Raw genomic sequence first — 21796 nt, 5'->3', positions numbered from 1 at the left:
GTGAGTGTCTTCACTCTGCGCTATGGCGCGCCGATCTAGTCGTGGTCCATGGCAGGGCACGCGAAAATGCTTGCCCGTAGTGGTAGTGTATTAGAGCCCTAGGGCCAGCTCTGAGTGCTCAGTGAGTGGCTTATCCAGTGATCGCAGAGTCAATCGCTATCGGAGGCGGCAGGTTTACCGTCACTGATATGACAAGAAAAACAATTGATATGTCTACCTACAATGTAGGCTATAGTTATACAGCCCTTCCAACCCTATATCAAACTCGCATCAACTCACATCTTCGCCCGCTGCGACAGCTGAACTGACTCCCCAAAGACAATCCGGCGATCCATGTCCACACCCCGAGCAGACTCTTCGTCACCACCAGCAAGACTCGGAAGAGACTGTCCATCCTCCAAAAACTCAAACCCATACAACGCCGTCTCTTTCCTCTGCATCCACCGAGCCACCACCTCCCAAGCAACCAGGTCGCCATCCCTCGCCGCATCTGCCACAAGTAACGCACCACAGACAAGCCAGCCCAGCCTGGAAAGTAAGGCACGGCTATTCAGCCGGAGATTATCCGCCGACTGGGCGAGGACATGTGCTTTCAGACTGGTGGACGCAGCACGGAGTGTCTTCGACGCGGACGTGGACACGGACGAAGCCGAACCAACAGAGGCAATGCCCTGAATCCACTGATCCAGACTCTCGAGCACCTGCGGGCCGTCTCGGGCTTTGAGCACGCGCACCACATCATCAGCCATGACATTTGTCGTACCCTCCCAAATACTCAGCACGTTAGCATCGCGATACAGCCGCGCGATATTCAACTCCGCATCTTCATTCTCCAAGTATCCAACACCACCCATAGACTCCACGCACTCTGCTAACCCGGCAATCGCCGCGCGCGCAGTAGTAGCTTTCGCGACCGGGGTGACCAGCCTGAGCAGATGGGCTGCCATTTTTGGAGATGAATTCCCCAGGACGGGCGCGTCGAGCTGCGCCGTTACACCCCCATTCTCTGACACGCCGAGTAGTAACACGACCAGGAATGAAAGATGCATCATAGCCCTATACTCGACATGCTGCTGCGCCAGCGTGCGCACATGCGCCGGCGTGTCGAGGAGTAGTCTTCCCCCAGAGGAACGCACACGCGCAAATCCGCGCGAGATCGCTAGTCCGCGGCCCCAGAGTCCCACCGCGGAGACGATATTATGCACGCGCGTGATATTGAGGATGGTGCTGATTTCCTTGACCCCCGCGCCCGGGGCACCGATCATGTACGCGCGCATGCGCGACAGGGCCAGTTCGGCCGTTGGGAGGGCGCGGGTGCCGAGTTTAGATTTGAGCCGCTGGATCTGGACACCGTTGAGCTCGGGCTCGCCGGTTTGTCGGTTCTGGCGGCGCATGGGCGCGAAGAAGGCTGATAGTGTGCCGTCGGGGAGTTTTGCCAGCATCACTGACATCTGTGAGTCTGTTGCTGAGCTGAACCATTTGAAGCCGGAGATGGACCACGGTCCGAGGGGTTGGCTGTCTGTGTCGAGGTGGCTGTCGGATACGCTGAAGCCGGGCGTGTAGGTAGCCTGCGTCTCTGTGTTGCGGACATCGCTACCACCAGGGCGTTCCGTCATCCATTGCCCGCTCGTCCATGCGCTTTTCGGGTCTCGGGATATGAGATGGCGGAAAGCGGTCTCGAAGACCTGTCTCTCTGTAGAACCCAGAGCTTGAGCGTGCTGATCTGAAGAAGTCTTCGCAAGCTGTCTGGACAGTAATCTCGCCGCCCCGTCCGCCATCGCGGACGGACAGGTCACGATGGCACTACTTCCACTCCAGAGATGGTACTTCAGGAACTGATAAACCCGGCTATGCGGGCCATACCGGTTCTCGTAGGCGATGGCAACCATACCCTCTGAGATACCTATCGCCGAGAGTGCACGCCATCCTTCCGAGGTGACAAGCTCGTCGACACGATGCCCGAAACTGTCCCATGTGCGTAGGTAGGGTGGGTTGCGCTCTGCGTCTGCTAGATGGGCGAGCACGCGGCGATCTAGCACGCGGGCTCCGAAGCTGGAAATTTCGGGTTTGAGGGTTTGTTGTAGAGGTGGAGGGAGGTAGACTGTATTGTTTGGTTAGCATCTGGGGGAAGGGAGTGAGTTCCAAAGGGGCGTGGGGCATGGGGAATAGCTACAGGTGAAGATCCGCTTGAAGGCCTCGTCTTCGTCGAAGGCGTTTGTTAGGCGCGGTGGCTGCTGGAAGAAGCCGGTAGACCCGCTAGCTGGCGGTGATGAATGTGAGGGAGCCATTTTGCTTATTGTTGAGCATTTGTCGCAGTAGTAACTACTTAGCAACGAAGTGAGTGGCAAGTGAAGTTGAGGTGGAACGAAACCGAGGGCCGTCACATGCCTGCAACCTTAATCTTAACCCAACCGTTTCAACTATAAAACAAAATAGAATTGATTGATTGGTATCACCGTGTCTAGCCCCGAAAGCCTGGATTTCCCAAATGATTATGTACTCGAGATCAACTAAAATACAGAGAATGTCCTCTTCCCCCTTCCTCACGTGGACGGACTGCCGCGAGGACTGCTGCCAGGTTTCTTGACCAGACCGGCGAAGAAGTTGGCCAGCGCCTGGTTGTGCGCTTTCTCGTCGCCTGGACTGGTCGGGGCCCCTTCCTTCCGTTGAGATCGACTAGCTTCGCGGTCCTAGATAGAGAGGGACAGAGTTAGCGGGGCCTGGCAGATGAATAAAGATGGTACTCACCCTCAGCTTCTTCAGCATATCATCCGCGTCCACCTGGATGCCTCCCATGTTGAACTGCACGGGCCCGATGTGCTCGTTGACCCGGCCCTGGTCGTCCATCGGCGACATTTCCAGCTGCGGAGTTTGCTGATTCGCGCGGTCCTTTTCATCCTCGGCCTTGAGCTGCTCAAGCTTCTCGAGTTGCTTGGAGAGAAAATTCTGCATGTCGGACGTCTCGATTTCCACGGAGTCGCCATTGGCGTTGCCGCTGGGGTGGGCGACCGTCCTGTCCCGGCGGGGATCTTGGATCGTCTGCTCGAACACCGTCACGGCGCTGCTGCCGTCCTCCTCAGCTGCGGTATTCTCGCCTTGCGCGGTGTTCTCGACAGGCTGCGCGAAATCGAGTGGCTCGGGGGCATCTTGGATTTCAATCGACCATGCCGTCGACACGCCTTCCATGTCGAATCCTTCCCGAATAATCCGGATCTTGCCCCATGAGTCCCAGTTGGCAGGGACGAGAATCTTGTCACGGTCGATGACATTGTGTTTTAATGACTGTCTCTTCAAAAGAGAATGTATACCCAGCGACGAATGGATCAGACTCTGGAGTGAGTTTGCAAGGAAAGGTGTCGTATAAATGAGAGATGCGCCGTCTGTCACGGATTAGAACTAGTCATATCTGCTGCCATACTGGTAGGAGAACTCACGCTTCAATAAGATTGTTCGCAGGAACTGGAGAATGAAGTCAAACTCCTCTTCATGCCACCCGTGGTCTTTCTCCAACTTCTCGATTTTGTCGGCCTGCAGGAAACAATGAGCAACCATCCTTACAACTCGAATTGTGCAGTGCCACATACTCCTTGACAGACAACACACATGGGAAGTCCAAGCCCTTCGTCCCATTCGCCCGGTCCCAAGGGTATCGTGACAGGACCTCCCGAACTTGCTGCCGCAGCAGCACTGGCGTCCATACCTCTCTTACGATCACGCCACTCCGTCATCGTCTCCTCCATGGCAATTTTGGTCTCGTCGTCCACAGAAACCAGCACCGAACGAAGCAGACGGACCCACTCCCGTAGTCGTCGGATCCATGTCCACGGGTCTGACCAGTCCATAAGAATTACCACCAGCGTTTCTGGCACGGATTGGGGAGTCAAGAGCGGTTTGAGGAGAGGTGCGAATGACAGAGAAGGTTCGGATAGGAGGTACGCCGAGACACGCGCCAGAGTGTCTTGATATAGGCGAGAGTTAGCAGAGCTCCAAGTCCAAAAAAAAAAAAAAAAAAAAAAAAAAAAAAATTGCCGTAAATATACCTTCTCTATCGGCGTCGAGAACATCTCGATATGTGTATCCCAGCGCAAACTGGTTGGCAATCGGCGGCGTCTTGCCTCTGCGCTTATCATTCACCAAGCTGGGGTCGGCCGATGTATCTGCTGAAAGAGTCTCTAGAAACTCTCTCTGGCTGTCCGGTGTTCCTCCTGCAGTCAAGACGATCAATCAAATCAGCTCCCAAGTCCGGACAGAGAAGACAGGGGATGGATAGCCTCTGGTCAGGAGATGTACGCACCGAGAATCAAAAGGTTTTTCTCCGGCAAGCGCTTTCCGTTAGCGACGCCATCCAGCAGAGAAGACCAAATGTTCTTTTTGGAGCCATCTTTGCTGGTTGGCCGACTGTTGTTGTTGTTGCTGTTGGCCGCCGATTTCGAACCGCGATTCGGGCTGGACGACATCGTCTGGTCAAGTCCCGCCATGCCTCGGTCGGGCATCAACCATTCCAAGCGCCGGGGACAAGCCGCAGGGTCGTCGACGGGGCGGGCGCGAAAATGCGGTGCCGTGTCGGGGAGGTTGGGTTGCTAGGAAGGATGCAGCGATCGGGTCAGGGGAATCGAATCGGGTGATGTAAAGAGTGCGGGAGGTGGAGGGCGCGAGATGCTCAACGCGATAGACACCACTTGGTGGGATCGTGAAAGCCCTTGAAAAAAATAAATAGGTTGGTGCCAGACCCAATAATGTCGGGTCAGGAGTTGTTAACACGGTCAAGTTCAGTAAACATGGGCGGCGTGCGGGTGGGACCCAACTGACTTTCTTTCTTTGCCCGTTTTCCCCTTCTGCAACACCACCACCATGAACTCCATCCGCCAGACTCAGGCGCTGAACAAGCGCGAGCTGGAGAATGCCGTGTAAGTTCTATACCGGACTGTCCCCCTGGTACCTCATGAAGGGTTACTGACTCTCCTACTTTCCTACAACAGACCTCCCGAAGCATCATGGCACGCCGACTACCGCGATACAGCTTACATCTACATCGGCGGGCTCCCATTTGACCTGTCAGAGGGCGACATCGTGACCATATTCTCTCAATACGGCGAACCAGTGCACATCAACCTGATCCGCGACAAGGAGACGGGCAAAAGCAAGGGCTTCGCATTTCTCAAATATGAGGACCAGCGCAGCACCGATCTAGCCGTGGACAACCTGGGCGGCGCGACGGTTCTCGGTCGGATGCTCCGGGTAGACCATGCGCGGTACAAGCGCAAAGATGAGGAGGAAGAGGAGGACAACGTCGCCAAGCTGATGGGCGATGCGACGGCCAGTGAGGACCGAGACAAAGACCGGCATGGCCGCCAGAGGAAGAGACGGACGAGCGACACAAAAGCGATACGGCCCATGCTCAAGGAGGAGAGGGAGCTCGAGGCGTTGATCCGTGACCATGACGAGGAAGATCCCATGAAGGAATTCCTCATCGAGGAGAAGAAGGAGGAGGTTGCGCGCGCCATTGAGCTGTGGAAGAGCAGCGAGAAGAAGTCCTCTCGCCGCCGGGACGACAGCAGAGAGCGATCGAGCCGCCATCATCGTCGGCATCGGTCTCGTTCTCGCGAGCGCAGACACCGAGAGGACCGGTCTCCGGCTAAAGAGAAGCGATCGCGGCACCGCGAGCACGACCGGGACGAGAAATACAGAGATCGGACGCCGGGGAGATCGCGCTCGCCCGAGTCGCGCAGGCATCGGAGTGGTGACCGGGACCGACATGACCGCCATCGCTGAAAGAATATCGTTGGATTCATTATTGCATCTAAATTATGGTGGCCGCATGCTCTCTACTATAGTCACCCACCGCCGAGATATCGCTTCCAGCCTTCCCGCACACAATCTCTCTTTCCTTCCTCGCCTTCCCGAAGAGCAAACTTCTCCCAGCGCCCTTCTCGGCCCGCGCTAATCACCAACAGGGTCTGATCATTCAGCCAGCCGATGACGCCCTTGGGGGATCGGCCCATCGACGATCCGAGCGGTGGCACGTAGGGGGACCCCGGAGTGGCCGGCTCATCGCCGATCTCAAAATGCGCCTGGGCAAAGGAATATACGTCAGAGAACATTCGGGGCAGCAGAGGAATTCTCCCTAGGATTCCCCATTTGTGGCTGGCCGTCTCCTCGGACTGCGATGCCGGCGACTGGCTGCGGCGCGGGGTGGGATGGGGATGGGGCAGATCGAAGATATGCAGGGTTGATTTGTCGGACGTCACAGCCAGTAATGTATTAGATGGGGAGAATGCCAGAGAGAATATCACCGCGTGGTCCACGCCCCGTCGTAACTCGGCCAGTTTGGTGCAGTTGGCCGTCGCAAAGATTCGAATCAGCGTCCCCACTTCGCTCGCCGTGGCCAGCAGCTCGCCGTCGGGACTCAACGCCATCGCCCGTAGTGGTGAGCTGTGGGCGGGGATGATGCTGATATTGCCCGTCTCCAGCTCGATCATCTGCACCTGACCGGCGGACCGACCCGGAAAGGCGAGCAGTTTTCGTCCCAAACAAGCCAGCCCCGACGGGTTATCCGTCGTCTCGAACACGGACAGCTTCTGCGGCGGATTGGAAAAGGCGAAGACGTGCACGCTGTTCAGCAGCGCAACCACGATGCGGGATTTGGAGAGCCGGACTCCCAGGACCGAGGTGCGAAACTCGAGTGTGATAGCCGCTTTTTGCTTTGCATCATCCCAGATCACCAGCTGTAGCGAGAATGGTTTATAGTGAGTATTGAGGTGATGTTATCGGACCGTCTGCCGCGCGCACCTTGTTCTGGGGGAACTTGGGATTCCGTCCTCCGCCCACGATGGCCAAGTAGTTGGACTGGCCGAGCATTTCGGCGACGCCGATGCCTGCATTGAAGTCTATCGCAGAATTCCACAGAGAACTTATCAGCAAGGGGTGTCACCGGGCTGGGGTGTTTGTCTCACCTCTGGAGACCTTGAGTTCGCATGGGTCTGAGTTGAACACTGGGGTGTGTTGTTGGTTAGTTCCGTCGGAGGTCGGTGTGAGCCCATCTCTTACCGCAGAAGCCCGTGTCCAGGCCGACAGAGAAGCAACTGGTGTCATGGTTGAAGGTGGCAGACAGGGAGTAGGGCCCGACTGACTCATCGATGACCTGGCGGGTGTCCATGGCAGGTGGGCATCTTCGTGAGGAAGAAACAGTAGAATGGTGGATGTTCCCCAGCTACGGCGATAAGCGGATAAGCTTCCCCCGGGCGAGCTGTGGATGCCTGAGGCAGGAGAATTACATAATGACTAGTATGTGGGCCACTGGTCAACCCCTGAGCCGCGCAACGGACGAACACTGCGGCGCATGAATTAGAGAGCGAGGGTGAGAAGTGTTGGTGAATCGAAGTGCCAATGGTCGTATTTGTTGCATCCTGATCAATTATTCGGGTTAACTCTAGAGCATGAACTATAGTCGTGTGGGCGTGCACGCAGTCCCGTGATTGGCCCGATGGAAAGGGAAAGGGGGCAACACTCGCTCTTTCCCCCCCTAACTCAACTCAGGAGAGAGCTTCGAGTTTCACACCCTCCTTCCCTTCTGTGTCCGTCCACTCCTCCTCTACCTGCGACTTTCATTTCTGTCCTTCATCCCCTTTTCCTCCTTGTCTAGCCCACCATGTCGTCGGCTCTCAATGCGGTATGCTCTTCCCCTTTTTTCGGCCCTCCACTCGCTCCATGCTTCCATCCCCTCGAACACCCGCCCAACAAAAAAAAAAAGTGACGGCCGCCGCATCCACAAAAATGCTAACGCTGCCTCCTTTCTAGATCAAGATTCGCCGCAAGAAGAATGTCAAGAAGGGAATTCAGTTTTGTTTGATGGTGTGCGGTGCCAGCGGAACCGGTATGCCTCTCCAGGTGTTCATGCCGCCAATTGTTGCTGACACAACCACCCTCTAGGGCGCACAACCTTTGTCAACACCCTCTGTGGCAAGCAGGTCCTGGAGAGCAAGGAGGCCGACGATCCTGACCATGCCCACATCGAGGAAGGTGTCCGCATCAAGCCCGTCACCGTCGGTGAGTGGATTCTGGTCTCACATAGTGGGCCAATGCTGATTTGCGGATGACAGAGTTGGAATTGGATGAGGAGGGCACTCGCATCTCCCTGACCATTGTCGATACCCCCGGCTTTGGTGACCAGATTGACAATGAGGCGAGGTACGCTACTCCCATCACCCCCCATTCAGCGCTCCTCCCTGACTAATGTTTTTCATCCAGCTTCGGTGAGATTGTCGGTTATCTCGAGCGCCAATACGATGACATTCTGGCGGAGGAGTCGCGGATCAAGCGTAACCCGCGATTCAGGGACAACCGAGTGCATGTCATGATGTACTTCATCACGCCCACGGGCCACGGCCTGCGCGAACTCGACATCGAATTGATGAAGCGTCTGTCTCCGCGTGTCAACGTCATCCCCGTCATCGGAAAGGCCGACTCGCTCACCCCCGCCGAACTGGCCGAGTCCAAGAAGCTGATCATGGAGGACATTGAACACTACCGCATCCCCGTCTACAACTTCCCCTATGATATCGAGGAGGATGACGAGGACACCGTGGAGGAGAACGCCGAGCTCCGTGGCCTGATGCCGTTCGCCATTGTCGGCTCAGAGGACTTTGTCGAGATCGACAACCGAAAAGTGCGCGCCCGGCAGTACCCATGGGGTGTGGTCGAGGTTGAGAACCCCCGGCACTCGGACTTCCTGGCCATCCGCAGCGCTCTGCTGCACAGCCACTTGGCTGATCTGAAGGAGATCACGCACGACTTCCTCTACGAGAACTACCGTACCGAGAAGCTCAGCAAGAGCGTGGACGGTACTTCGTATGTGTTCCCTACATCTCCCCAAATAGAAACCCTAGCTAACCCACTGAACAGGGGCCAAGACTCCAGCATGAACCCCGAAGACCTTGCTTCGCAATCCGTGCGCCTCAAGGAGGAGCAGCTCCGCCGCGAGGAGGAGAAGCTGCGCGAGATCGAGCTCAAGGTACAGCGCGAGATTGCCGAGAAGCGGCAGGAGCTGCTGGCCCGCGAGAGCCAGCTCAGAGAGATCGAGGCTCGCATGGCCCGCGAGGCAAGCCAGGGCAATGTCAGCGAAGCCCATGTAGAGGCCTAGATATACCCTGTTGTTGTCGATGCGGCTCATTCAGCGGGGCGCCGGTTCGCAATGTGATACCGTTTGTGCCAACATCATGGACTTCGTGGCACAATGCTCGTTTCTGTTTATGGGGATAATATTGACTGTTTATTCACGTTAATAGCTTTTTTTTTCTTCTCTCCTTCTTTTCTTTCTTGGGGAACGGACGAATATAGAAAACCCACCCACACCTTCCTGTCTCCGGTGGAAGGAAGTTGGGGCAAAAACGCAGGTTCAAGTACTACGACCTTGATCTCTGTGTTTCCTTTCGGCCTTGTTGTGAAGTCTGTCTCTGGCAATGACAATGGCAACATCGTCGCCAGTGACTTACATCATCCCCCAGTTTCCTATCCTCTCTATCTCCCTCTCTCTCTCTCTCTCTTGTGTCGATTACTATCTCCTGTTTCATCCCTGGTACCATGTCCAAAGTCGCAGCGCAGCAAGATTCCCTCTTCTCCTACTTGCCTTGTCTTTTGTCTTTTTGTCTCTTTTCGCTAATGCTTCTCTCTCTCTATCCATCCTCTCCCCCGCCCCCTTTGTCTGTTCCTTATATCTTTCTCGTCTGTCTTCCTAGCCCGCTACTAGTAAATGAGGAAGAAAAAGTACCCTGACTACTTCCCGGCAGTCTTTCGGAATTTGACTGTGCACCTTTTCTCTCTCTCCTTTTGCTTTAGTTGGTTTTTTAAGGGGGGTTTGCGTCGATGTAGATACTTTGTGGAGAAATATATATCTTCGGTTGTGTGGGCTTCATTACTGATACGTTAAGGACTGAGTACTGGCAGACAGTACTTGTCGCACTTGCATTCGCATTTGTTTATCCCACTGAAAGCATGTCCTACGTAATTGTATAACTGGGTTACATACCATTATCTTTACGAAACCCGGCGTTTTCGCATCAAGGTCCTTTCGGGTAACAAGACCCTATCCACCCATATACACATACACAAGAACTACAACACATCCGGCACACCCAATCATCCCACATAGCGGCATTGCATTGCGTGCCTGTTTAAAATAAAGTAAAAGCGGATAGATACCTCGAATTGCAACAGTGCCTAGGTACAGACAGAAGAGAATAGAAAAAATGGTTAGGGTGAAGGGAGGCAAGCGATGCTGCAGACGAAAGGGAAGAGAACAAGCAAGACGAGAGAGGCGCAAGGCAATGAGCAAGCACACACACACACACACAAAGGAGAAGACAAGAATAAAATAAGAACAAAAAGCAGACATGACACGCATGAAGTGGTATTTGCGCTCCATTGTACAGAGGGAGGAAATGAGAATGGTGGGAAGAGAAGAAGGGAAGAGAAACCCCTAGGCGACGGAGATTGGGTGGCGAGACGGATGGAGGAAGGAGAGAGATAAGGCGCGCGGGCAGTCGAAGAGATGATACGCTCGGCGTGGAATAGGAATATGGACGGTGAAGAAAGGTTCAAAACAGTATTAAAAAGGGTGTTTTTTCATGAAGGGCAAAAAGCAAAGCGGCTCTTGTGTTCCTCCCTGCTTTCGTCTCCGCTTTCTCTTTTCAATCCGAGGTCTCCTTAGGAGACAGTCCCAAGGCGGGGGAACCGGAGGGAGGGTTTCACTGAATGCTACGCCACTGCGGCACTTCAGATTTGGTTTGGTTGTTTGCTCCAGAAGTCCAAGCTGGCAACCACGTCCTCGCCGGCTTCGTCTTCGTAGCCGTAGATGATCTATTTTTTTTTTTCAAAAAGTTAGCACTTGGATGTAAGTGACAAAGACAGAAAAGCTTACCTCTCTGGTGGAAGAATGCAACATGCGAATGTTCTTCCCGGTCATGATGTGAATGAGTTCGCTGGTTTCGACGTGTCGAATCTCAACAAAGTTGGGTTCAAACGCCAGGATGTACGGGTACGAAAGCGCAAATGCGTTCGGCGTACCCTCCCAAGAGATCTTCCAGTCTGGACGGGCGCGCCAGCCATTGCGGTTCACGAAGAAGGAAAAGTCACTGTAGTTGAGAAGGAACTCTCCATTCAGACGCTCGATGTGGATCGGCTTGACGTTCTCTTTCCGTGCAACGAAGTCGAGTGATGTATCGGCCTGATCCAGAAGCGACTGGGTCTCTGTTGTCTCGAGACTGACCACCTCGAAACCACGAGCGCAACCGACACAGAGCGTAGACCGCAGGAAATGAATCGAAGAGGACTCAGCAGGGATATAGTACTCCTTGAACGGCTTGAGTGTGTCCTGACCACTTTGGAACATCTTGCTGACTGCCGACTTCTTCTTGCCGTTGGCCAAATTGTCCATGGGCTCGTAAACCTTGATGGTACTTGACAAAGCGGAAGTCTTGACCGAGCACACCAGGTGACGACCTAAACCGATGCCGGTCTTGAAAAAGTTCGCATGGCCCTGGATCTTCTTAGGGCGTTTGGCGACGGAGTTCTGGCCTTCCGTTGAGTTGAGAGCCTCCATGGGATACGAGGAGAGGGTCTTGTTTGCCAACACCAGGAGTAGTTGATACTCCTCCAGAATATCAATCTGAGTGACCTGGCTTGCTTCCAGTACCCTCTTCGGTTTGGCGGTCTTATCTTTGGGCCAACGGTCTGAGACGTAGATACCGCTGTCCGTTCCGTGGACCAATTTCCGACCACCATCAATCGGTACAAGGCAGTTCACGCGGTTGATAGCTGTGAAGAAATTCTGGGACAGAATGGTCTTGTTATAGAAGTTGCTGTTACGCTCCCAGAGCTTCCTCTGTTGGTCCTCCACCAATTCGATGAACTTGCGCCGCTGGGCAGGTGTTGTGGCATAGAGAGTCTGCTCGTACCCTCCTTTGCCAAGATGTCGGAACGTGATCGGGAGCTGTCCGTCCTTGGCAGGTGGCGGATTGATAACAGCTCGGTTGGCTAGAAGACCGGACGAAGGTCGCTTCGCAATTCCCAGCCGGGGGATGACTTCATCCATCTGCGCGATCACCAAGAGCTCCAAAGGAATGGGCTTCTTGTATACCCGGTACTCCTCACGCTTATTCACCACTTTGATCCGGACCAGTAGCACAGCGTGGTCAAAGAGATATGCTGTGACCTCAGAACTATCAGCGGTAGTCTTCTTGAATGCCATCTTCGTGAGCATTTGGCGGTTCTCTTCCGTAAGCTTCAAGTCCACATAATCGCCGGGGTTGAACTTCAATGCGGCGTTCAACTGCACCAAGTTAAAGTGGTTTTCGGCCTTTCCACTCTCGGTATTGACTCGTGACAAGAAACTCTTGATCATTTTCACGGCCTTGGGAATGTCTTCCTTGTCGGGGTTGTCGTCAGCAGTGTTCTTCAAGACTGATTCTAGCAGAAGCGGGTATCGGGCGAGACGAGTAGTCGGTTTGGTCAGGTAACCGTTCAATTCCAACTTGCGAGATTCTTTGAGGCGCTCGGTGTCCTCGACGAATTTGGCAAAGGGCGGGTTGGACGATTTCTCCTTCTCGAACTCGTATTTTCCATAAAGCTGGTTTGCACCATACTTGATGAATGGATCGAAGCGGGGCACATGTTGGAGGAAGATATCACCAACGGACTTGACGACATGGCTTTCCTTTTGCCGCGCGTTCAATGCCTCGCAGAGACCGCTGTTGACCTTCAATACTTCCAAGCAATTCCCAAACACAGTGCGAATAAACTTTTCGCGTCGATGTTCCGGGATGGGGGAATTAATAGTGGCGGTCCCACTGCGCAGGGGCCGCATCCAGAAGTCCCGCAGATATTCCAAGTCCTTGACGAAGTCGCGTTCCGTGTACATGATCTCGAAGATGATTTCCTGGCGTTTCTTCTCATGGTCCTCCACCGCATCCGAGATTTCCTTGGGCACCGAGTTGATCCACAGCTTTTGGTTGTCATTGTCGTCATCGTCATCAATATGCAGGCTACCCTTCGAGCCAGTAGATCTCAGTATCGGCTGAGGCTTCAGATTCAAGCGTGCCTGCTGCTCCAGCCGTCGCGGACAGGCAATGGAATAGCAGAGACTATCCCGGCTGCAGGTTGGAGAGTAACATTCGGTCATGAGGGTGAACACGCCGTTGACCTCCGAGCCAGCTGTCTCCTCACCCATCGTTTCTTTAAATTGATAAACCTCGCCGGGAGCATCTCGAAGACGGTGGTCATAGGTAACATCGTGGAAGAACTTCTGGGCATCAAGCGCACGGCCTAGCAGCAGGGCAAGGTTGCGATCATTCGTCCTGATGATGGTACCAATCAGATCAACTGCGTCGGACCCAGAAAAAGCGTTTTGATAGGACAATCCGTTCTTTTGGCGCTCGGTAAGAGATATTTTTTCGCGGAAAATATCGGCCACACGAGAAAGTAGCGCAGGATAGACCACGGGGACTTTCTTGCTTTGCGAGCCATTAGAAGCGAGTGTTCCCTGTCCATTGGATCTCTGTGTGGTCTGGCTCTGGACACTCATGGTGCGATCGGGCACGGCAGTTGATGCCATGGACATTGTGCGGGACTTAATCGACGCATCGCTCGGTGGGCGGGACTTGGCATAGGGATCGGGAATTGGCGGCAGCTCCGCATCAAATCTACCCATCCCCGGTTGCTCGTGGCCAGATGGTGGCCGCCTGGGCGGTATGGACCGTCCGCTGTTCAGCATGTGGGCATGCTCTCTATCCGACGCATACGTGGTCATGGACATGGCACGCTCGTTGCCATGCTTTTCCGGAACCAACCGCCCCAACTGAGTTATCGGTTGCCCCGCCTGATACGGTTCTCGCCGCGAGGCAATAGCAGAGGTGTGGTTGAAGTTGCTAGGCGGAGCCGGGTACGACGGAGACGGACCTCCCAATTTTGCCATCGACCTCGACCTTGCGGCATCGGAGTTCAAAGCGGGAGGAGGCATTGGCCGATGCATGTCCCTCGGGTCCTGGTATTGCGACGTCGGAACTGGTCTGGAGTCCATGCGTTGCGGGCGAGGGTAGGCGCGTGGCGGGTACGGTCGCGGAGGTTGCTGCGAGGACATCGTCACTGTGCTGGGATTGTATGCCTGGTAGTAGCCGTTAGGGGGTCCCGGAGCATAGCCGTTTGGTGGCGCTGGCGGCGCAGGCGGGTATCCGTTTGGCACCTGGCGTGTTGGCGGCGGCGGCGGTCGCTGGAAGTGAGGTTGGGCGACTTGCGAGGACATTGTGTGAGCCCGAGCCTGGGAGAAGTGCGGTGTCTGCGCATTCATTGTGTGCGAGCGACTCTGTGGTGGAGCGCTGCCAAAGATATCGGCGTACGCAGCATCTCTCTGTACGGGAGAGGCATGAGCGTAGGGCCGGTGGTTCCGGCTGCGCTGGCCCCCCAAGTCCGCCATGTTCACAAAAAAAAAAAAAAAAAAAAAAAAAGGCAAATGACTGCAAGCCAAGAGGTTGCGAGATCGGAGGAGAGGGCTAGGCTGAGATGCGAAAAGCAGAAAAGACGCCAAAAGGGGGTATCCGCGTTGGTCGTAGAGAGCGTTCAGGGCGTCGCAAGAGTCCGGATCAAGATTGTCGCCAACGAAGAAAAAGAGTCGGGAATTGCCACAATCACGCGGCAGACAATGAAAAGGCCAAGTAAGAAGCAGGATCCGAAATGTCTTTGAGCAAAACAATCACCATGCCATCGGTCGTCCTTGGTTGTTGGGGGTGGAGTTGGAAGAGGCGAGATCAAAATCAAGCGGGAATGATGAGCGCCAGGAGCCGAGAGCGCAGCAAAACCAGGGCTCCTCGTAGGATCATACCCTCAGCATGCTCCTGTCGGTAACGGCAGTAGAGAGATACCCGGGGGTGTTGGGGGTGAGGGAGATAGGAGTTGGTGGTTGTGTGTTGTGTGGGGGGGGCAAAGGAGGGGAGTTAGTTTGAATGTTGAAGCCCAGGAGAAAGAGAGAGAGGGAGGGAGATGGGCGAGTGATCGTGTAGGCGGTAATCGTACGGAAGGTGTATGGAAGGTGTATTGATTCGCCTTCATTATGAGAAAATGTGGTAATACCCGGACCATACCGCTTTTCGAGCAGAACGGAGTGCTGGCTACCGAATCATCAGTTACGGCCATCCCGAAACTGACACCTTCACTACTGCGACTGACTTCACCTCTTCCCTTCCTTTCTCTTTCCCCCCCTCACTCCCCCTTCTTTTCTGATTTGTCTCTGAGAGCACCGACAACATGGCCGACAGCGACCTCGCGCCAAAGTTCGCGCCGTTCTTCTCCTTTGTGAGTGGCCTGTCTCCGTTTCTCTAAACCTGGACGGGACCGTGAAGCTAACAGACTCTCTCCTAGGCTGGCATTGCCTCTGCAGTAAGCTGAGTGACATCCTGCTTCGATCAACCGTCCTGCTAACCGCTATCTCCGAAGATGATCTTCGGGTGTACGTGATTGACCTCGCGACAACGATAAACACAGAACATACCCCGATCAGAAAGCTTACAATCCTTACAGGCGTGGGAGCAGCATATGGCACAGCCAAGTCGGGCATCGGGATTGCAGGTGTGGGAACATTCCGGCCGGACTTGATCATGAAGGCAAGTTGATTGCTCCAGTACGGTGGGACAGGGTTCGCTAACCGGAGACAACACGGCTGCAGTCGCTCATCCCCGTGGTCATGTCCGGTATCATCGCCGTCTACGGTCTCGTCATCGCCGTGCTCATCGCCGGAGCGGTGAACCCCGACTCGAACATGAGCTTGTACACGTAAGTTGCGTTGGACAGTGGCTGGGACGGAACAAGCTGACGAGCGCGGGATAGGGGATTCATGCATCTTGCGGCGGGACTGTCCGTCGGCCTCGCAGGCGTGGCCGCTGGATATACGATTGGAATCGTCGGTGATGCGGTACGAGTGCTCCCCCCGCTGTCGACGACGACTGTCTCTCTAACCGCGATGAATTCTCTAGGGCGTGCGGGCATACATGCAACAATCACGGGTGTACGTGGGAATGATTCTGATTCTGATTTTCGGCGAAGTTCTGGGCCTTTACGGGTATGCCTTCTTTCTTTCTTGATTCGCTTCTGCGCAGTCTGCTAACACGGACCACTAGGTTGATTGTCGGCTTGATCTTGAACTCGAAGTCCTGAGCGCGCGCGCTCTATAATTGCTTCTGCGACCACGACCCTAGTGGCGCAGTATCATTCGCCCGTTTCAGGCGGTGGTGATGGTGCTGGGGGCCCAACCGGCGCCATGTCCCTCGACTGCGTCAGGGCGTCCAGATCTGGTGCTGACTGGAGTGAGAACAAGGAGACCATGTATAATAAATAGCGTTTACTCCCTACCTCTCGGACCAAATCGGTTGCTCCCAACTCTAGCATTAGAATCTGCCTCTCCGTATTGCTCCGTTCGGCCGCTGTTGGTTCAGATCAGCATAGTGCAGCCCCGCCCCCATGCGATAACGTCAGAGCCCGCTTCGCCTGGCCTGTGATATAACAAAACACGTTGCGCATTATTAGTTTCTCTGCCTTGTTCCCATTTTTGAGTCCCGAACGTATTGTCGGTGACGGCTGCGATTGGGATTGTGGCTTGCTTTCTGTTCTTTTCTGTTTGGTTCTCCTGACCCGCCGGCCGGGCCATAGTGATCGCTGCCATTTCAATGGCGACCGGAACTGTTCAACATCCTCCTGCCACACACACTCCTGAGGTGCCGGGCACCACAGTCAATCCCCGCATCGACATGCGGCCAGACGGCCTCCATGAGCGAGGCAAACAGCTGGTCGAGTCCATCCGCTCCTCACCGCGATCGGCGAACCCGTTCCTCATCACCGAGCGCGCCGAAGAGAAGCAGATCACCCTCTCGTCCCGAGACCTCCAACTCAGCGATTTTGGGCTGATGAAGACCCTCGGCACTGGTGAGTCTGGTCTTTCTTTCTACCAACGCTTGCAACCGGCTAACTCCGCGACCCTTTTCTAGGGACTTTTGCGCGGGTCTGGCTCGCGAAACCGAAAGAGCAAAAGGATTCGGACAAGAATAAAGTATACGCTCTGAAGATACTGCGCAAGGCCGATGGTGAGTTATTTACCTTGTATAGAGACTCAAGATAAGACAACATGCTCATACAGGACCAGTGATCAAACTGAAGCAGGTGGAACATGTGCGCAACGAACGAAAAACCCTAGCCGCAGTGGTCGGACATCCTTTCATCACAACCCTGAACGCTTCCTTCTCTGATGACCAGAGTCTCTACATGCTGGTACGTTTCCTGGCCCCAGTGCTGCCAGGTCGGACAGGCAAGCTAACCGTCGACAAGCTGGATTACTGCCCTGGAGGTGAGATCTTCAGCTATCTCCGACGCGCACGGCGCTTCGACCTAGAGACCTCGACATTCTATGCCGCCGAGATCACGATGACGATCGAATACCTGCACGAAGCCCACGGCATTGCCTACCGTGATCTCAAGCCAGAGAACATTCTGTTGGATGCCGACGGCCACCTCCGACTCGTCGATTTCGGGTTTGCGAAGCAAGTCGGAAACCGCGAGACATACACCCTGTGCGGCACGCCGGAGTACCTCGCCCCCGAAGTCATTCATAACAGCGGTCACGGACTTGCAGTAGACTGGTGGGCGCTGGGCATTTTGATCTACGAGTTCCTGGTCGGCCAGCCTCCATTCTGGGATCAGAATCCCATGCGCATCTACGAGCAGATCGTGGAAGGGCGCCTGCGCTTCCCGCCAAATATGCCCGCCTCGGCGCAGAATATTGTCTCGCTCCTCTGCAAGACTAACCCGTCCGAACGGCTGGGCCATATCTCCGGCGGCTCTGCGAGAGTCCGCGCGCATCCGTTTTTCCAAGACATTGTCTGGGACGATCTGTTCTACCGCCGTGTCAAAGGCCCTATTCTCCCCCGGGTGACGCACCCGGCGGATACTAGTAACTTCGAGGAATATCCCGATCCGCCAGATTGTCGGGGTCAGAATATCTATACCGACGATCTAAGAAAGAAGTATGATTCACTGTTCAGTGATTTCTGAGTTTGGTATTTGGAGGAAAGTCTCGCTTGCTGCCATCTATCTCTACCCCGACAGAGAATCTCCCGGATGAGCAGGAGACTTTGAAATCCTCCGGGTGCCCTGGGTACACCTATCCCCTCCCCGCCCACCCCCACGCCCCCAACATCGGCCAATCGGACTCATACACTTAAACACACCCCTCTCTCCTCTACGATTTTGGCAGGACACTAAGGTACCCTACCCGCCTCGCTTGCGGCACTCACTTCTTGCTTCTTTGAAATACATACTCCCATTTAATTCTTGGCGTCGCCTTACTCGCAGCTCTTTCTCCCAAGACATAGTATTGTGCTTGGTAGAGATGCATACTCTTTTGGTTTGCTTGCTGTCGATTATGATACATATGTACCATCGTGGTTGTCTTCCAGTTTTCGAAAACTGGTTCTGGTTCCAGCCCGATTACGATGTGATGATGTTTTCTGTTCTCTGTTCTCGATTGACCAACACCACCGGTCACGTACATACTCACTTTGTTTGATCTTGATCTGAACATAGCATTTTTGTTGATCTTGATTTGTTTATTTATTTTTATTTTTATTTTTATTTTTATTTTTCGCTGTTTATGTATGGTGTCGTTGGCGATATGCCTTGCTACTCCGATGTGTATGTTAACTATTATCTGTACTTGCTGCTCGAGCTGCTTTTCCATATGTTATGGACATAGGCTGGACCATTTTGCATAACCCGGAAGGGAGACTGTATCAACACTTTCTTCGAATTTGCCTTTGGAACTGGATGTTATTTTTGTCTACGTGCTCGCTCTCCGATCAATCAATATTTGATATTTTCGGTACGTGGCTTGGATTCATGATAACCGTGACGTGACATTTTCCACTCTCCTCAACAGCTTTCTATCTATGTATCATCCTACCATCCTCTCCGTTCTTCTCGATTTGTGTAAAGGTTTTCCGAAATCTAAGTATCCCATAAGGTATGGCACAAGAAATCGAACGGTCAGCCATATGTACACATGGACGAAAGACCGATCTGGTCTGTATATGCATATCGGTGTGCACCTCAATTCGTCTGAGGTGGGCCGGACGGGCAAGGCAGGAGCCCCGCGGACGGGATGGTTCGGCCGATAGCGCGAGCAGCCTCGCCGAAAAAGGCAGTGCCTCTGTCAAGCAGGGAGGCCGCTTCCATTGCTGAAGTGATAGCAGGTCGTAGCTTGATGGGGGCCGAACAGGCATCGAAGCGGCCAATTTCATTGTGATGAGAACGGACTGTCTTCATTATGGCGGGGATAATGGTAGTGGTAGGTTGCGAATAGGGGGTTGTATTATTTAAAGCGAGGGGTCTGTTTTCCATATCCCTGGAAGCATGAATGTTAATACCATATGTGAAAACAACACGCCGAGTACTCTTACCTCCGAAATCATGCTTCACAAAGGCCATAGGATGATCAATATCCTCGGCACCCATCTGGCCGACGCCCGGGCTGAAGCTGGTAATTGGCAAAATGAGGGTATCGCCGACCTTGCGGTAATCGACCTGCTGCGTGAAGTCCTCGTACGTGATATTTTTATCGCCGGGCTGAATGTTGAAATATTCCGGGTTATTGAAGTAGCGGAAGACGGCATCAGTCCAGGCGCCCGGGCCCGTGAACTCGACGACAGTCTTGTCCATCTTGCCTTTTTTCAAAATGCCAGCTCTCTTCATCCGCAGCGCGTGCTCGGTGATGTGCACGATGATATCGCGCAAAATCGGATGCCCCGGTTTGGACATGATGGTCCACTGGCAGAACTGCAGGCGGCGCGAGTACCAATCGGCCCAGTCCTCGCGGTCTGGATCGGCCTCGATACCGACGACAAGGCCTACAGTGGACTTGTCGAGCTTTTCGGGCAGCCAGTGGATGACGGGCTGGATAGCGTGGGTGTCGATGTCGCTGTAGATGCCGCCGCGGGCCAGCAGTATCAGATAGCGGAAGAAGTCCGCCTTTAAGACGGCAAGTGGCATGGAGTCGTACGCCTCGAACACATCCGGAATCATCCCATACAGGTATTTGATTAGATCGCGCTGCGTGTCATCGGAAATGACCTCGTGCACGAACCCGGGGTTCATTTCCGTCCAGCTAGCCTCTGGGACGCGCAGCTCTTCTGCAAACCAGTATGATGATGGTTGGTATTTCCATGTCTGCCAGATATACGCCGGGAAACTGGGTTCGAGGTCGTAGGGGAACTGGTAGCGGAGGCGATCACGTAGCGGCGCTGTCACCGAAGCGCCCAGATGTTGCTGCTGCTGCTGTTCTTTGGATTTCTTCTCTTGTGTCTCTGGATGCGCTTTCGCATTCTCCTTCTCTTCGAAGATTTTCTCGACGGGCCGAAAGCCCCGGGCGTTGGGGAGGTCGGAGGATCGGGACGCTCGGAGGATGACGATGAAGGCGATGAGGCAGACGGCGGCAAGCAATGTCTTGCGGAAGGTAGGCATGGTTGGCAACGGGGTTGGTTCAAAAAGCGCGTGCGCTTGAGTATTCTAAAATCCGCAGACCGAGTTTCCTCCGCAGGTTTCTTCCGCCAAGCGAAGACTAGGAACGCGGCGGATTGATCACGGATGAGTCCTTGGTGGTCGTGTGGTCGAATCTCAGGTCAGGGGTATCATGAGAGGGACATGTCTGCATTTGCAGGGGATTTGAATGGGTGGGTGAGGTGTAGCTGAGATGCGACCTCGGATTGCCGGTCGGAGATCCGCAAACAGAAAAGGAGACCCAACAGGGCGCAACGGTAGTGGTAGTGGGCCAATGGAGACCACCGCCGGAATTGCTGCTCAGGGTGGGATGATGAATCAGAGCAGAGGCAAGAAAGAGGCCAAGGCCGTCCAGCGTCCTCAAAGGCGGTCGAGTGGAACAGAAAGATTGCGTACGTTGATCCGGGGATTGCGCTGACTTGTGTAGGGGCTCACGTGGCTCTCGCGGTATTTCAGTCGCCGGATTGGACACCGCCAAGTATAAGTCGGTCAAGTAGGTGTGAGTAGTGAGTATCGGAATATTATTCTTCTCTCTGGCGATTCTTCATTTTTTACTTTTCTCCTGATCCTCTCCACATCAGTTGGCCCATCACGGCTAGTATCATCACACTGGAGACTGTGTTCCTCTATCGCCCTATCATTCGCCTGATCATGGAGCGCTAGCGCGCTTACCCTGTTCCATGTAACATGTCCGACGCAGGGCCTAGCGTCTCGCTTTCACGGCTAACAGTTAAATAATAATGATGGAAGAGAGCAGACCCATACCCAGGAAACAACCCTAACGAGCTAGCCATATTTGATAGCAGTGTTCTTAGTCGACAGGGTTTTGAAACAGAATGATTAACTTATGGAGATGTCATAATAAAGACAAGGATTTTCGAGATTATCTGCCGGCGAGATGGTATGCTATACAAGTCTCTCAGCAATTATTTCGTTTCATAAATATTTATGTTGCCCTCGGTGGCGAAGAACCAAAGTCCTAGACAGGTACATAACCTAATTGATTATCCAACCTCAAAGTGAGTCCCGGCTATTGATGGGAATCTCACTCCAGATACAGCCATATAGCTGAGATTCATCCAACCATCAATAATAATAGCATGCTCGGACACTCACACATCGGCGTTATAAAAAGGGGTTCTGAAACACCCCTGAAGCCCTTGAAGCCCCAATGCTTCATAAGAACCTTGCGCTCTCACCTTCAAGTCGTCTA

At 54.0% G+C, this 21796-nt stretch overlaps 9 protein-coding genes across 9 annotated transcripts; 4 read left to right on the top strand and 5 right to left on the bottom strand.

Moving 5' to 3' along the window:
* Positions 1-275: 275 nt before the first annotated feature.
* Positions 276-2288, bottom strand: N7474_001760 (uncharacterized protein; the record flags this gene model as incomplete). Its single annotated transcript, XM_057193175.1, has 2 exons — positions 276-2101; positions 2174-2288. The coding sequence occupies 2 exons, from the start codon at positions 2286-2288 to the stop codon at positions 276-278; spliced, it is 1941 nt and encodes a 646-aa protein (XP_057058128.1).
* A 255-nt stretch (positions 2289-2543) lies between these two features.
* N7474_001759 (dynein family protein) lies at positions 2544-4457 on the bottom strand (the record flags this gene model as incomplete). The annotated part of the gene is made up of 6 exons (XM_057193174.1): positions 2544-2690; positions 2749-3380; positions 3435-3528; positions 3585-3958; positions 4041-4205; positions 4295-4457. 6 exons carry the CDS (start codon positions 4455-4457, stop codon positions 2544-2546), a joined length of 1575 nt encoding a protein of 524 aa, XP_057058127.1.
* A 394-nt stretch (positions 4458-4851) lies between these two features.
* N7474_001758 (IST3 family RNA-binding protein) lies at positions 4852-5772 on the top strand (the record flags this gene model as incomplete). The annotated part of the gene is made up of 2 exons (XM_057193173.1): positions 4852-4907; positions 4980-5772. The coding sequence occupies 2 exons, from the start codon at positions 4852-4854 to the stop codon at positions 5770-5772; spliced, it is 849 nt and encodes a 282-aa protein (XP_057058126.1).
* Positions 5773-5834: 62 nt separating this feature from the next.
* On the bottom strand, positions 5835-7156 carry N7474_001757 (phosphatidylinositol-3,5-bisphosphate binding protein HSV2; the record flags this gene model as incomplete). Its single annotated transcript, XM_057193172.1, has 4 exons — positions 5835-6725; positions 6790-6887; positions 6954-6992; positions 7048-7156. 4 exons carry the CDS (start codon positions 7154-7156, stop codon positions 5835-5837), a joined length of 1137 nt encoding a protein of 378 aa, XP_057058125.1.
* A 492-nt stretch (positions 7157-7648) lies between these two features.
* On the top strand, positions 7649-9139 carry aspA (uncharacterized protein; the record flags this gene model as incomplete). Its single annotated transcript, XM_057193171.1, has 6 exons — positions 7649-7669; positions 7798-7873; positions 7930-8046; positions 8100-8187; positions 8248-8847; positions 8902-9139. The coding sequence occupies 6 exons, from the start codon at positions 7649-7651 to the stop codon at positions 9137-9139; spliced, it is 1140 nt and encodes a 379-aa protein (XP_057058124.1).
* Positions 9140-10770: 1631 nt separating this feature from the next.
* On the bottom strand, positions 10771-14464 carry rom2 (putative Rho guanyl nucleotide exchange factor (Rom2); the record flags this gene model as incomplete). Its single annotated transcript, XM_057193170.1, has 2 exons — positions 10771-10854; positions 10916-14464. 2 exons carry the CDS (start codon positions 14462-14464, stop codon positions 10771-10773), a joined length of 3633 nt encoding a protein of 1210 aa, XP_057058123.1.
* Positions 14465-15291: 827 nt separating this feature from the next.
* N7474_001754 (V-type proton ATPase proteolipid subunit) lies at positions 15292-16197 on the top strand (the record flags this gene model as incomplete). Its single annotated transcript, XM_057193169.1, has 6 exons — positions 15292-15339; positions 15387-15647; positions 15710-15816; positions 15871-15955; positions 16017-16102; positions 16161-16197. 6 exons carry the CDS (start codon positions 15292-15294, stop codon positions 16195-16197), a joined length of 624 nt encoding a protein of 207 aa, XP_057058122.1.
* Positions 16198-16706: 509 nt separating this feature from the next.
* N7474_001753 (cAMP-dependent protein kinase) lies at positions 16707-18254 on the top strand (the record flags this gene model as incomplete). Its single annotated transcript, XM_057193168.1, has 5 exons — positions 16707-16962; positions 17025-17120; positions 17174-17304; positions 17362-18073; positions 18139-18254. The coding sequence occupies 5 exons, from the start codon at positions 16707-16709 to the stop codon at positions 18252-18254; spliced, it is 1311 nt and encodes a 436-aa protein (XP_057058121.1).
* An 883-nt stretch (positions 18255-19137) lies between these two features.
* N7474_001752 (glycosyltransferase family 32 protein) lies at positions 19138-20547 on the bottom strand (the record flags this gene model as incomplete). The annotated part of the gene is made up of 1 exon (XM_057193167.1): positions 19138-20547. The coding sequence occupies one exon, from the start codon at positions 20545-20547 to the stop codon at positions 19138-19140; it is 1410 nt and encodes a 469-aa protein (XP_057058120.1).
* Positions 20548-21796: the final 1249 nt, after the last annotated feature.

The sequence above is a fragment of the Penicillium riverlandense genome (assembly GCF_028828495.1).
Source record: "Penicillium riverlandense strain IBT 135883 chromosome Unknown utg000001l_segment0_segment0, whole genome shotgun sequence".
Lineage (NCBI taxonomy): Eukaryota > Fungi > Ascomycota > Eurotiomycetes > Eurotiales > Aspergillaceae > Penicillium > Penicillium riverlandense.
The sequence above is the reverse complement of the archived record's forward strand: the minus strand, read 5'-3'. Positions and strand labels throughout refer to the sequence as shown.